The sequence below is a fragment of the Lonchura striata genome, chromosome 3, assembly GCF_050655825.1.
Source record: "Lonchura striata isolate lonStrDom1 chromosome 3, ASM5065582v1, whole genome shotgun sequence".
Lineage (NCBI taxonomy): Eukaryota > Metazoa > Chordata > Aves > Passeriformes > Estrildidae > Lonchura > Lonchura striata.
In genome coordinates, this window is record NC_140705.1 from 22,832,142 (window position 1) to 22,847,966 (window position 15,825).

At 43.6% G+C, this 15,825-nt stretch overlaps 1 protein-coding gene and 1 long non-coding RNA gene across 3 annotated transcripts in view; both read right to left on the reverse strand.

Annotated features, from left to right (window-relative positions):
- CSMD1 (CUB and Sushi multiple domains 1) overlaps nucleotides 1-12,706 on the reverse strand; it is a 1,051,612-nt gene extending 1,038,906 nt beyond the window's left edge. For both annotated transcript variants that reach the window (XM_031504428.3, XM_021551131.3), the window contains exon 1: nucleotides 12,336-12,706. In XM_031504428.3, the coding sequence (XP_031360288.2) occupies nucleotides 12,336-12,402 (67 nt within the window). In that variant the 5' untranslated portion in view covers nucleotides 12,403-12,706. The remainder of the gene's footprint in view (nucleotides 1-12,335) is intronic.
- A 768-nt stretch (nucleotides 12,707-13,474) lies between these two features.
- Nucleotides 13,475-14,064, reverse strand: LOC144246011 (uncharacterized). The gene is made up of 2 exons (XR_013339613.2): nucleotides 13,944-14,064; nucleotides 13,475-13,553 (listed from the first exon to the last, which is right to left on the reverse strand). It is a non-coding gene; the product is annotated as an uncharacterized LOC144246011 (long non-coding RNA).
- Nucleotides 14,065-15,825: the final 1,761 nt, after the last annotated feature.

Below are 15,825 nucleotides of genomic sequence, written 5' to 3' on the forward strand. Positions count from 1 at the left end.
CCTGGGAGCTGCACTTCTTCACAAACTGCTCCAGCACAGGTGCCTTCCACAGGGTGCATTCCTTAAGGAACAGGTTGCTCCAGCGTGGGTCCCCTGGAATCAAAAGTCCTGCCAGCAAACCTGCTCCAGTGTTGGCTACTCTTTCCTTGGGTCCACAGATTTTTCCAGGAGCCGGCTCCAGTGCGGGTTTCCTACAGGGTCACAGCCTGCTTCAGGCACCCACCTTCTCCTCCATGCTCCCCCATGTACCTCCATGGGCTGCAGGGGCACAGATGCTTCACCACGGTCTATACCATATAATGCAGGGGAATCTCTGGCACCTGGAGCACTTCCTACCCTTCTTTCTTCAGTGATTTGGGTGCCTGCAGTTGTTCCTCTCTCACAATCTCACTTCTCTTCCAGCTGTAGTTGCCATTGCACAGGTTATTTCTCTCTTCTTAACTATGTCCTCTCAGAGGCTCTACCACTGTTTCTAGTGGGCTCAGCTTTGTCCAGAAGTGGGTCCTCCTTGGAACCAGCTAGCATTGGCTCTACTGGGAGAAGCTTCTTGAAACTTCTTAAAGAAGCCACCCCTGTAGCATCCCTTCTACCAAAATCTGGGCATACAATACAGTGATAAAGCACATTCAAAATATTTATACAAATATATCCATTCTGCAAGTATGGTCTGCAGAGTGATGCACAACATCAAAAGAAGTTTAGTACATATTCCACAGTGGTAAAACTGGGTAGATACTTTTCTTCCACCAGAGCCTGCCCATCACTTACAAACAACCTGTTTTTTAGTTACCATCAATGGAGGATAAATGTAAAAATTATAAATACTCATAGAGGAAATATAAGTGGAGGCTTCACTCCAAATTCAGATTTTTGTTTTCTTTGTAATCACAAAAGTTTTGTTCCAGGTTACATCAGATCCAGGTTGGTTGTTCATACGTTTAAGGGTTTTTTGTTTGGTTGTTTTTTTTCTATTCTAGTTGTTGTTTTAATATACAGAATTATGTAAGTCCAGCAGCTTTAAAGAAAAATTTCAACTTCCCTTGAGGAAATCTTCTTCCTAAAACAATACGACACTGATAGGTTTGGAAACTTTGCTTAATTCAGATACTACTAGGAGATAACAGAAGTAAAAACTTAATATGGTTGTCACTTCTTTCCCCTTAGAGCAATCTATTGCATTCAGTCTCTGAAGATTCTCGAGTGTAATAATTAAGTACAGCACAAATTTCTTTATGTTTAAAAGTGCTGAGATCTGCAATTTTCTCCTATGGCAGTGGGAACTGCAGGTATTTGGCACTACAATCTAGGCTCTTGACTGCAAGCACTACCTTCTGCCCTCTTCCCAGCATCCTTAAACTTAGCACTAAAGCTTGAGCTTAGACACATTTTATTGTTCAGTATGCCCATGTTCTGTTATTCAACAAATGGATCTTCTCTTCCATCAAATATTTTTGAAAAAGAAAGTTGTTTTTCCTTCTGAATGCCTAGCATCTTATGTATCACAAGTACTCCATCTGCACTCCATCCCTTTGTTTCTTTACCAAATATTCTAATAAGTATCATTTTTCCTAACTCTGTGGATAAACTGAGATGCATTACTGGTAAGGTGGACTTACAAATTCAGTAAGAAATTAAGACAGAAATAAAAATCTCTATAAAAGATGAAATATTGAGAACCCATCCTATAGTCCTTATTCAGTCAGCTCCCATTCTGAAGGCAAGAGGATAGGAAGGCTTGAGAAAAACAACTGTTCTTGTAGATGTTGAAATTACTGTGGTTCAAACTAGCATGAAAATAAAATAGTGTAAAGAAGATGCATGAGGTGAACTGACAAGAAGACTCCAGCTCAGTCACCTTATTCCATATATAGAAAGGATATATCTGCATTTACCATTTCTAACAGGAACTCAAGATTTATGGATGCAACAAAAAATATAAAAATCAATTATAAAAATCAATTAGGTGTCTCTGTTTAAAGGGAACTAGTAATTTGAGTATATATGACAAAAAAGGAAAACAGAATTCACTTTGACAAAACAACTTCTCAATTTTCCTTCTAATGTGATATGACTCACCTCAAATCTATTGCAAAGCGGTAAACAAAGTACACCAACACAGTGACCATCATCTGTTAGGAACATTTTAAAAAGAAAACCATTACTGAGCTACTTTTCTTGTCTTCTATACAGAGAAATGTATTTTCCCATCAGAAACAGCATTTCACATTATCTTCTTTCCATTTACTATGTTTTCATCAGTGCTAACAGCAACCTAAGAAATACCTCATTAAGCCAGTAATTTATTTCTTAGGAACTAAATTAAATTAAATTAGTTTGGACTAGTTTTAGTTCTTTTCAAAACAGTCTATTTCAATTAAATAACAAGAGGAAAGTTCAGTTTGATTACTAATAACATTGTACAGGGGACTAATCTGGGATAGCAATTTAAATATGCAGACAACAGCCTTTTGATTTTAGCTCTCATTCATTGAACTAATGTTATAATTGAAACTATAAAAAAAATAAAATATTTAGTCCATCTTTGTTCTCTAATCCTTCTGTAATCTAATTACCTCAAAATACCTGCAAGATAAAATACTGTCATGAGGATCAAAATGACAGCTATAAGCTGGGCTCTCCACTATTCATTATCCATTCTTTTTTTTATGATAACTATTTATTATTATCACATAGTTAATAAATAAAATCTAAGGCACTTAATAATGCATCTGAAGTCAGCTTCACTGCCGATGTAAATTATCAGAGATCCACAAAGAGAGCTACATGATGTTATATTTTTTGTAATAGTTCTTGTATGTAGATATTACAATCTTTTGAGTCAGACCCCTTACAGTGTTAAATGATACTAAATTTAAAAAGAGAGCAACTTCAATTTCCAAAATATCCCCTGATTCATTGCTTTAAAGAAATTACTTTGAAGCTTCTCAGGAGTTGACAAGAAAAATCTAAATTGTCATGGCAACATGGGTTGAAGAAATCCTTCTTTACTGTTTGCATAGATCATCTCCATGCTATCAGCCTGTTTACTAAATGTTGCTAAAGAAAGCAATTAAAGGTTAATCTTTCCTCAGAACCAAATAAATTATATAACCACTGAAAGCCAGTGGAGTGAGATACATTTCAGATAGGTCAAAAAAATTTGAGGCATCATTTATCTTTAAGCAAAAACAACACCAAATTGCAGGGCAGACTTCATGCTGGATGGAAGTGAAAACAACCATCCAGGACAGACTTGAGAAGTGGGCCAGCGGAAACCTCCTGAAATTTGAATTGTAAGGTCCTGCACAGGAGTTGAGGCAATCCCAAGCAGAAACAGGCTGGAAAGAGAATGGATTGAGAGCAGCCCTGAGGAGGACGTGGGGATGTAGGTGGATGAGAAGTTCAAATGATGCAGCAATGTGCACTTGCAGCCCAGAAAGCCAAATACATCCTGAGCTGCATTGAAAGAAATGGGACCAGCAGTTTGAGGGAGGTGCTTCTGCCCCTCTACTCCCTCTCATAAGACCCTACCTGGAGCACTGTGTCCAGCTCTGGGCTCCTGACACAGTAATATACCTGTTAGAGCAAGTCCAGAGGAGGCCATGAGGATGGTCAGAGGGCTGTAGCACCTCTCCTACAGACAGGCTGAGAGAGCTGGGGTTGTTCAGTGTGAAGAAGAAAACTCTCCAGGAAGACCTTACAGCACCTTCCAGTACCTAAAGAGGGCCTACAAGCAAGACAGTGAGGGACTTTCCACAAGAGCATGTAGTGTCACGACAAGGGGCAAAGGCTTCACACTGAAGGACAGTAGGTTTAGTTAGACATCATGATTAACTTCTTGACTGTGAGGATGGTTAGGCACTGCGACAGGTTTCCCAGAGAAGCTGTGGATATTGCATCCCTGAAAGTGTTCAAAGCCAGGTTGGATGGGGTTTTAAGCAACATGGTCTAGTGGAAGGTGTCCCTGGCCATGGCAGAGAAGTTAGAATGAGGTGATTTTTAAGGTTATTTCCAACCCAAACCATTCTGTGATTCTAAATAGCATTTCTGTGGCAAATTGCATAACAAACGAAGAGTTTGAATATTCTTCAATGTTGCTAGATTTTTTCTAGCATCCTCGTTTCAATGCAAGTTGTTTGTGTGATAATGTGACTATAATAAGAGCAAGATAAAAAGCCTTTTAAGGTTAATGAGACTTTTAAAATTCTGTGAGTTCTCCAACCTTTAGATCAGCTCCTAACTAGTTAAAATCTGATATAAAGCAACCCAAACTACTTAACTGATGACCAGAGTCTATGTCTAATTTACCTACTTCTGCATAGCAGAATGGTTTTTTTCCCTACAACTATTTTCAAGTTAACTACATTATGTACCAAGAAAAAAAAAGTGGAAGGTTTCCATATTTTTATTTATATTAATTAAATTTCATAATAGATTTCACAGGAAAGCTAAACAGAAATAACTGAGTACAGCTAATGATCAAAATGCTACTCCTGCTGCCACTGTTGACTTCATAAGATCTATTAATACTATATTCTTCAGTGTAAGAGTCACTGCAAACAATGGGTCAAAATGTGTGCTGAGGATATTTATGTGCTGAGATAAAGAAAATCAATTTAATTTCTCGAGAGAGATATCTAAAAACGCAGAGGGTCATTGATTGTGATATTAGCAGTTGTTTGATTGAACTGAGATTCTGAAAGTGAATTATAAGATGTTTCCCCCTCCCCCTCAAAAACATGCTTGGTATGACACAATCTATGTATTATAAGAAACATCAGCAGGATACCAATAGAGAATCTGGCTGCTGGGGCAAAGCTAAAATAGTGCACTTAGTCACTTGAATGTAGTCAGCTTCTGCATTGATATCCCACAAACATCAGTGAGAACAGTGTGATTTGTCATGACCATTTGTTTCACAGCCAAAAGCATGCAAAATTAGTCTAAAAATAAGTTAAATTTTGGTTTTTTTTTATTTTATAGAAGTGGCTTTATCAGACATTTCACTGTTGTGAAAATATAATTCTTTCTTTCCTCTTTTTCTTGCCCTCACAGTCACCTGCATTTTGTTGCTAGGTTCAGGGCAAGGCAGGTTCTGTAAACTCATGTATATTCCTCAAATATCTAGCCACTAGCTGCTTCTTGCCAAAGTGACCTTCCTGTTCCTTGCAGCTCCATCTGGGCTGTTCAGCAGCAGCACCCACAGTAGCCGGGGTGTGGGTCCCGAGTTCCATGGTGGGTGTTACATGCACCATGACCTCAGGCTCAGCCCCAAGACACTCTTACAAGGCAAGCTCAAGCACAATGCCCAAAGCCAAGCCTAAGATCCCAGCCGTGTACTCTGGATACACTCTGCAAAGCAAGCCAAGCTTAGCCATCCATTTTAGAAGCCAGCATTGCATGCACAGTGAGAACACTTTAAATCCACACCACAGCTGGGCCAGTATTTAAAAAAGGAAACAACCTGGTTGTGGTCCCCAGTGTTTAGGCCCACCTTTGAACCCAACTTTCAAGTACAGGGCAAGGCTGGCTGCACTTTTTTCCCTAGTGCACTGTAAATTGGTTGTGTTTCAGCACCAGTGTAAGTAAATAAAAGTTTGAATATCTGTGTTCTTTTGGTGTTTATGTGTGAACACAATATGGCAAGTAATGCAGGTCAGAGGAAGTAAACAATGCAATATTGTATCATGGCTATATTTGATCTGGAAATCATAGGATTGGTGAGGGGAAAAAAATATTCCTAGACCCAGATTTACTCTGTGACAAATTTCAAAGGTTTGCTGCAAATGTCAGAATTATAAGAACATTTCAATAAAAACCCTGAAACACAGGTTTAGAAATGTTTATCTGAAAAAAAAAACCAAAAAAACAAAAAAAAACCAAACAAACAAAAAAAAAAACAGAAAAGAAAAGGAAAAACAAAACCAGAAACCCAAGTAAAACTATCAGACAAGAAAGAAGAAATAAAAAAATAAAAACTTTATGTCTGGCAAAATTGCATTAAAAAATACCATTGCCCTGCAACTGAACACAAGGCATGAAGCAAGTACTGCAAAATGTAATTTTTAAATGCTGACCATATTTCATGCAAATTCGCAAAACAAACACTGCATAAAAAGTTTTATCCACTGTAATTTATTCAGGTCTGTGTCAGCTGCAGTGCTGCACATGTTTCTTTTGGAAAGCCACAACACAGACAGGAATACAGAACATGATTCTGTGCTTCAGTATCCATAGGATACCATAAGACAGATACAAAACATCCAGAGACTAAAATGATACTTGGTTTCTCTGTGTATTGTCCATAACATCTTTAAAGGAAAATGCAGAAAAAAAAATGAAGGTAGACATCAGATGCTCAGAGATACCAGAGATACTGTTTAAAAACATATTGCTTCCACATATACATAAATATATTAATATTATAAAGGTTTATTGCTGTGATTCACCTAGTTTTCCTTTTTTAAAACCATTCATGGATGCAAACATTGTCAGAAGTTCTTATCCACAAGAGCAAAAATTAAACAGGGTCTAACTCCACCAATATCTGCTTTGTCTGGATTCTTTGGAGTAGCAATCTGTTCAAAAGTAGCCAATTGAGCTATTTCTGAAATCAATACAAATTTTAGTTTCCAATGCAGCAGAATTGGACTCTTAGAACTGCCTGAAGTTGTCTTTTACTGGACATGGATGAGACAAGAAATTTACTTGAAAGAAGTCAAATCACTATTTCAGAATTTGCATGAATTTATCATTAAAATGCATCATTAAATAATTAAAAATCTGTAAGAAACCGTGATTAATTTTTATTATGGATATTAAAGCATTACTATAATTGCTAAAATATCTTGCTTTGTCCTTTAAATGAGTCTGCCCTCCAGGTAAAAATGGCAAGAAACTACCATCACTTTATTTTCTTTTTTTTTTTGTCTATATGAGAAAGAAATGCAGAAAAAAATTATTGTCGCTGAGAAAGTAAGACTTTTAATTAGAAATAAGATGCATTATTACTCTTGAAAGAGTGCATTCATGCTTCTATTTACCATTCAGTTACTAAATGCAGAAAAAAGCTATGTTTGCCTTTGGGTGTCAATATAACACTAACAGTGATCCAAGTTATTTGTGTAAGTAGTTATTCCTCTGAGAAATGCTTGTAACAAATACAGTGTAGATTTTCTTAAATGCAATAGAAATGTCATATAGTGGAGTGAGGTCTTTCATCCAGCCAGAACAAAGATGTGTCAGGACAAAGAAAGATCTCACAGTTTTCCTCAGGCATTAATGCAATTTTTTCTCCTATTTCAAAAGTTTGTGGTTGATAAAAAATGGTTTAAGGGAAATTACAGCTGATGTAGAAAAGTAAAAAATTCTAAGTAAAAGAAAGTGATTCATACACATTAGGAGAATTTTCATATGATTCTTATTCTTTGCTCACTGCAAAAATGGGAAGAACACCCAATTTATCTCAGTCTAATATGACTAATTTTGCAGCCATATGGAGCACTAGAGGCCAGATTCTTATTCTGTGACCCTGACTTGAATCCAGTTGTACACTTGAGTTTTATTAGAGATCAGGTGTCACACTTAAGCTACTGCTCTGGCGAACCATGCAGTTAAACCAGCAGCTCCCCTTCCCACACTGCCTCCCCTGCCGGCCGCGGGCAGCGCGGCGCTGCCGCGTGTGCTCACTCGGAAAGCTGCTTGACAGCAGAATAATGTCATCATGGCCAAAGAGAAACACCGTGGTTCAATACAGATTTGAGCACGATGAAATTAAATTTTGTCTTTAAATCCACCGGAGGTTTTATACTGTGACACTATCAAGCAGTCACTTCTCCAAGGAAAGGTTACAAGGAGGAGTTTAATGTGATGGTGTACAGATTACATCTTGAAAAAGTTGAAAAAAGTGGTCCCTGAGGCTTTTCAGCCTTTCTATAGAGCATCGTAAATCTTGAATGCATAACTCAAAATATTTACAGTTTCAGATTGTTCCTAATTTGTTTGGACAAGAGTTTTTATTAGTGTAAATGCTACGGACGCATAAGTGCCATAGGTGTCTTTTTTAAAGCTCGCCAGTATCAATGCATATGTAATACTAATACCACATCATGAGTAAAAATTAGATGAAGTGCTTATATGGACAAGCAGTCTGCAGGGGGAAAAATGACGCCTGCCCTTCCCAAATAAAAAAAAAATCTACATTATCTGATCAAAATCATTTATGTCTGTATAAAGGGACATGAGTGAGAGTCAGTAAAATAGACAGATTTGTAGTATAGGCAATCTGCAGAATGGTTATCTGTACAAGTCAGAGATGGTTCTGAAGTGGCCTCACAGATTTCAATATATCCTGAAGTTCCATTTGAGCTTATGTCTTCATGTGCCTGTAAACCATCTCCAGGTTCTCACACCAGTATCCTGTTACACACACACACACCAGAGAAACTGAAAAATCTTTACTGGTTGACAGTGGGAATTCAAACCTCAAGTACGAGTTCATGAGTCTAAAATGAGTGTGTAGAGAATCTTTGTGACATTGATATGCTCTCCACTACATTACATTCAAGTTCACCTAGTTTCCTATTCCTATACATAATTAAGGACATCATATGCATATCTCAATGCAAAAAAATAGTGCAGATACAGATCTTACCAAAAATTAAGCGCATTTTTACTTTAAAATATTACATGGTCAGAGCTGGATATTCTCTACTATGCCTTTCTATGGCAAATTCCTCATTGAGCTGGGGGATGGAGAATGCATCCATCAAATACTTGGTTTTACAGCTGGGTGTTCAATACATTGCCCTGATGTTCTTTTAAAAATTTCTTTTTTTCAGCTCATTTCCCCCAGAATTACTTTAGTCTTTTCTGGAAGAGAATGGAGCCCCTTAGAGAGCCCTGCCTCATAGTTTAAAAAGCACTATTTTGGAGGAAAAAAAAAAGACTTTAAAACAGACAAACACTCTCAGTCCAACAGGAGTAGGCCTTAAACAGAGTGGTAACTTTGTGTGATGTAGTTATACAAATAATTTTGACAAAGTGATAGCAGCAAACAGAAGGTACATAAAAAATGAAAAAGAAGGTACATGAAATGTTTTGAGGTCTAATTTAAAAAAAAAAAACAAAATCCTGAGCTGAAGATGTGAGAGTCCTTTTACTGTCTGTATCTAATTTAAGAACAGCAATGTTTTCCCTTTGTTATTTCCATTAATCTGAATTATACCTCTGTGCATAAGCCTGCTTATGTACATTTAGTTTGAGGCAATTAGGTGGCAACCAAGGTGCTGTATTTGGTTATCTAAACACGTCCAGGAAATTACCTTGAAAACATGTACTGGAACAACTCTAGGTATTAAGCAGTATGTATTTCTACTGAATATAGGTTATATTAAATATAGGTTGTCCATAGACCTTAGGTCACAGCAGAAATATCTTTTACTCTTTTTTTTTGTGAATTTTAGTCTGAATTGAGTCTAAATCTACTATTTGTTCAATACCAGTATGAATTTTTACAGAAATTATACTGATGTGTTTTGTCTTTCAAGAAAATCAGTAGGGTTCTTTATGTTTGCTCTTGTTACAATATAACATATCAGAATTAGCCAATGGCTCTATAAACAAGCCAATCTTAACATGCATAGCTGAACACTGTGCCGTCTGTCTTGTTGAAGCATAATTGCTGTGAGAGGGTAGCTTCTGGGAAAGTGGTTCTTTTAAATGACTCCATACTAATTTCCCTTGATTTAAAGCACAAGGAACAGGGAAGAATTCCCCAATGTTTTACAAAATGCTCAGGTCCATCAATCAGATTAAATCAGTCCAAAGATATGTGTAGAGCTGCACCCCAAGTCTACCACAGTCAATAAAGATGAATGTTCATTGTCATCCTTCCTTGTTCCTTAAAAAAGTTACAGAAAATTCCACAGCAACAAAGGGTTTCCATTTCATTTCATAACGAGGAACAATGTGGAAAGCAATCCACCTGTCATTTTACTGAAAGATATGGGAACGCCTGTGGCAACACCTCCAGAAATTCAGCACTTGCTTCTTTTTTCGCTTATAAAATCCCTAACCAAGCAAAACCTGGGTGATTTCCTTTTACAGTGACCATATGATTTGATAGCAAGGGGCTGGTAAAACAGAGTTCTGTGAATCTAATAAGAAAAACGATTTTGTGTGCTCCTGAAACCCTGGGTCTTTATGTTACTAAGGAAGGAGTTTTTTCACTCTCTAAAGCATAAACGTAATTTCAGCCTCAGGATTACATTTGACTAAATATAGATACCTGTGCTCAGTTGCCTGGGAAGGTAAAATGGGAAGGAATTATGTCAACTGTCCCCGATGGTTTCCCCTTCAACCTGTTGTTTGACTTCAGTATTAAGTCAGTCTTTAGCCTTTAAGTGGGTGTGTTCACATTAAGCAGGTATAATGACATTCTGCAGAGCAGCATCAGAGGCAGTGCCCAAACGTTCCTGGCAAAGCCTTTGTATGCAAGCAAAACACGTCGGATCGTCGCTGAATACCCATGATCCAGCCTCCAGCTTTTCGTATGTGCTGTCAGCCATGAAAAGAAAACACTTAAATGTCAAACGACATAGCCGGCTTCAGTGTATTTAACAGATGAGTCGCGGGTGTCGGCCCGGCCCGGGAGCGGCGTGGCCGCGCAGCAGCTGCCCCTCGTCCCGCGGTCCGGGCCCCGAGCGCGGCTGTCGGGGCAGCCCCGCCGGCCGCCCGGAGCTCCGCCGGGCCGGGCCGGGCCCGGGGCAGCGCCGGGCGCCCGGCACGTGCGCGGGCTGGGACCGGGGAAGGAGGCACTGGGGCGTGGGGATGCTGGAAGTTTGGGTAGGGCGGCCACGCCGAGAAGCCTCCGCCCGGCCCGGGCTGTGTGTGCTGCCGGGCACAGCCCCATCTCCGGGAGCCGCGGATTCACAGCCCGAAAGAGCCGCGCGCCTGTCGCGCCTCGCTCCCTTCCCACAGAGGGAGCCGGGTGGCGGTGCCCGGTGGACCGCGGCAGCGGCAGGATCCGGGCAGAGGAGGGATGCCATCGGGCTGCTGCGGAGCCGAAGCCGCTCCTGCGGACCAAGCAAAGCTCCTGCCCGGTTCCCCGCAGCCTGCTCTGGCCTTCCACCGCCTCTTACTTGCAGATCACGGCCAGCGACTACCGGAGGGAAGGCACCTGCCGTGCCGCCCAGGCGGACGGGGGAGCTCGGCCGCGAGCACCCGCAGGACGGGGAAGGTTCCAGCCTCGCCCGCCAACCCGGGGGCCGCGATAGCCCTGCTTCCCCCGCTTCAGCCGCCCCCGCACTGAAAAGAGCAGTGAGAAAAATAAAATGGTGGGAACGATGTAAAGCGCCTTGGAAGGGTTAAGGGAGACTCAGACAGTACAAACCGCAAGGGGAACCGCCATCCCGGAGGCAGGCAGAACAACCGGGAGCGAGGTGGGAGATGACAGAGGCTGTATCGGGGACAGGTGCTCAGCTGCGAGCTGCCTCACTCCCTCCCTCTCTCTCACACACACACAGACTCGCTTCTCTCCCAGCATGAAAAAGCGCAGGGCTAATGAGAGGCGAAGTGAATAATGGGGAAGTTGTTGTCTCCAGCGATGAGGCAAGTAATGGGGCTGAGGCCAGCACTGAAGTTGTGTAACCAAATTCTCCACCGTCACCCCCTCGTTTCTCCACCCTCCCCCATTGATTTTAAGAAGAAACCCAGCTGAGGCTGAGAGACTCTCCACCGCACACCCAGCAGAGAGGAGTCCTCTTCCCTCAGGCACGGGCAGGCAGCTAGCGGAGGTGTCCCCAGCGCCGCATCTCCGCCTCCGCGCAACTTGCGGGGAGCGGAGCCGGCTGAAAGCAGGCGGAGGCGGCTCTCCGCGACCACCCACTCCGCGCTCCCCCTCGAGCACGGCAAAAGCCGGGGAGGCGGGAGGAGGGGAGATCCAAACTTGCCAGCCCGAGGATTGTCCCTCACACGGCAGCGAGTGCCGTTCGTGCGTGCGCGGCGAGCGAAGTGTTCCCAAACTCCGGCGCTGCCCAGGCGGCTGGATGCGCACGGCTCCGCTCGCGGCGTCGCAGCGGCCGCTGCCCAACTCCAGGGGGCTGGTTTCTCCCGGGAGAAGTGACCGGCCGAGAGCAGAGCCCTCGGGGAACACCGGCGGGAGGTGGGAGGCAGGGAGAAAGGGGAGACCGGGCTCGAGGAGACTGCTGTTTGCCGGCGCAGAAACGAAGCGAGGGAGAGAGCTCACTCAACCGAGCGGCAGAGATTTAGCTGAGGGGTTATGAGTGCCGTAACTACAGCCTACACGCATGCAATGCAAGAAACCCGAATCTTACCCTGAGCTGCAGTGAGGAGCCCCGCGCAGACAACCAGCAGAGACTTGAATTTCCTCCACGCAGTCATATCTGCAGTTATTCCACACACACACTCTCTCACACAAAACCCTCGGCGGCTCTTCTCGGCTGCGACCGTGTCCTCCGAGCGGCAGCGGGGCTAAGGACAGCGCCAAATAACCACCACAGGGCGAGGAGAGGCGGAGAGGAGCGGTCCGGGTCCCGAGCGCCGCGCAGCGCCCGGCGCCTCCTGCAGGACTGCGCGGGCGGCTCGCTCCGCTCTGCTCACAGACAGCATCAGTCCCGCGCCGCGGCGGGGCTGCGCCGCTCAGCGCCCGCGGAGCCCCGGCGCCGCCGGCCCGCAGCCCGCCCAGGGGAGGGAGGGCACCGAGGGAGGGAGGGGAGGCACGCCCGGGGCCGCGGGCGGCGAGGCATGCACGGCCGCCGGCGGGGAGAGCCGGGCAGCGGCGGCGTCGGCAGGAGAGGGATGCGGAGAGTGCGAGGAAGAGGAGGAGGAGAGGGAGGAGGAGGAGGAGGAGGAGGAGGAGGAGAAGGAGAGAAGGGGAGGGAGGGATCGCGGCGAGAGTAGCGCAGGCAGCGCAGCGGAGCGGCTGCCAGCCACACGAGAAGCCGCCGCCGCCGGACTCAACCAACCCTTCCCACGGAGAGGGGACGGGCCCGGCGCTGTGCAGCCGGCCGAGCCCGCAGCCCCTCCGCGCCGCCGGACGGCCCCGCACGGCCTCCCGGGGCGGCCGCGGCCCCGGCCCCCGCCCCGGCCGCGGTCCCGGGCGGCTGCTGCCGGCCGCCGAAAGGCCCCAGGGGAGCGATGGCTCTCCCCGGGCCCGGAGTCCCCCGGCGCGGAGAAGGGTAGTGGCTGTAGGGCTACACCTGCCCGGGAGGCTGCTGCGATCCCCGGTGTCCTGTCCCCCAGCTCTGCCTGCGGCTCGCCTCTGCCAGCCACATGCGGGGTGCGAGAGATGCGAGTGCTGGGGTCCCTCGTTCTAGGTCAAATTACCCTCTGCTTTCGTCCCCACTCTTGAGAGAAGAAGGCTTTCAGGTCCAAAATGTGCCCTGCTCGTTCCTTCTAAGATGTTCATCAGAACAAGCTGTTCCTGCGAGGAAGGAGACGAGCCAGTATCTCCTTGCAGAATACTGCTTTGTCTTTATGTTGCCATTCTCCAGAGCTCCTGTTGCCAAGAGGAATTTCTGCCATTAACGATCCTTTCCAAAAGTAAAGAAAAACCAATCAAAATATGACATGGCAGAATGCACCAGAGGCTTCCCCACCGCCAGCCTGGAGCAGGCAGGGTTGGTTCCTTGAGCCCGAGGTAAAGGAAATGGGGACCCAAGGTTGTCTTGTCACAGGTCCCTATGCTCCATGATCCCAGCAAGGGTTTCTGTGCCAGGCCTGCCTTCAAACGGGGGGCAAAAATGTGCCCAACCCTGGCTTTCAATCCAGTATGAAGTGTCACCATCACTGCATGCTGGGCCTGACTCCATAATTAATGCTTACCTATATCCATAATTAAAAGACAAAGGCTTATAGGGAGGAAAGACAGAAACATAAGCCCTTTCAGAAAGGTAGTTTCAAGGTGGTAATTATTCACTTACGTGGGGAAATATGCAAAGTTGTTTTCTCGTTGTAAGTTGCATGAAGGTGGTGAATGGGCACCGAAGGAGGTAGGCTGACTTTGTAATAAGCTTGTATTTATGTAAAAAACGTTGTGGTTCTCAGTCAAAAAAAAAAAAAAAAAAAAAATTAAAAAAGCAGAGCCAGGCAGGATGCCGAGCCAGACGTGGCATTGCTGCCATCTCGTGGCAAGCGCTCCCTCCCTGCCGGGCCAGGCCTGCAGCCCCTTCACTGCCTTTCCCGACAGCTCCCAAACGCACTGCCCTCCAAACACTTCCACAGAAGGGATCTGGTTTTAGTTAGCATTCATCCATATTTTAAGAACACCTCCGGGACTCATTTTTTTCCATTCGTGAAAGTAAAATGGTGCTAATACTTGTTAGTACCAGACATCATGTAACCAAGCTGCTGTGCAGAATTCCCCAGTCAGAGCTGCTCAGGCTATTCCACTTATCCTTGTCAGAGGACTGGGGGGAGTTTGCTAAAGATTGTAAGAAAGATGGAAATGGGCACTAAACTTAAGCTGAGGCTTACTTTCTGGCATCCAGTAGTCTGGGGCTCAGATTTTTGAAATGAGCAATTGTTTGCAATGCATCTGGCCAATAATTTTTTTTTTTTTTTGTATTGTCTGTTAAGTTGGGATACTTGAAAAATCATAAATAAACACCATTTATAGCTGTCTGTGTGTAGTTGAAAGCAGTAATGATGGTATAATTTTTTGCTATGCTGTTTCAGTAAGCACTCTTGAGAAGTTGCTGTTTAATCCTACTTATGGCAGATTCTGCCAAAGCTCCAGTATGATATAATATGTGCCTTCTTGGTCTCAACTCACAAAGCATAGATTTACTGTATCCAAGGCCTTCTGTTCTGAGGCTTTTCAGGGCTTCCTTGAGCTTTTGGGACCCAATTCCTTCTCTTTTGAGCTATACAAATGTTAATTTCTTCCCTTCATAGCACCTAGATAAGGTGAAATAACTAAGCACCACAAGCAGTATAACTGCAAAAGATGCCTTCTCTCCTTTCTTACATCCTGTGTCAGTAAACCATAGCACATAAACATTGCTGGCCTTTAGCATGTTACCATTTGTCACCTGAGACAGTGCCTTACAGAGATAAACAAAATAGCAAACTGCTCCCACCCCACCCCACCCGAGAAGATTTCAGCCTCTCAACAGACTCAGGTAGCTGTCACAGTGACTTTTACAAACCTTGTGTGAAATAATTTTTTTTTTCCCCAAAGCCAAGAAAGCCAGAAGATGACTCTGGAACTGAAGCATGGCATTCCAGGAGGAGTCTCCACCAACCTGATGTGAGTTCAGTGTGGAACTGCAGTACCTAAACATGGTAATTACAGAATATGATCTAACCTAATGACTGTAATCTCTCTGTTGTATATTAAGTACCTAATGTACTACCATAAAATCCACAAATTTATGAGTTTGAACAGAGGCAATATTTCTTTCTATTCCCTATAGACGGTATGGGGAGTGTATATGTCGAGACTATTTGTACTAATCAGGGTGATTTAAAAGTAGCTTGACAAGGATTTTATTTTCAGTTGAGAGCTTGTCCTTTTGTTCCTCTGTGCCATATAAAACAAAGGCCTGAAACGTTAGATTTCCTCTTTTCTTTTAATTTTTTTTCAGCTTGCTATGTTAATAATATTGAATCCATATTTCCATGTTGTCATTTTATGGGAGGAAGAAACATCTTTCAAGAATATTTGCACCTTTCCAAGAAAAACTACTGATTCAGAACATATCTAAAAATATACGACATACTTATTAAAAAGGGATGTTTGTAGGAACCCATAGCCACAATCTGTACTTGCCACTGGGTACAGAAGTCTGTAACTTTCTGCCA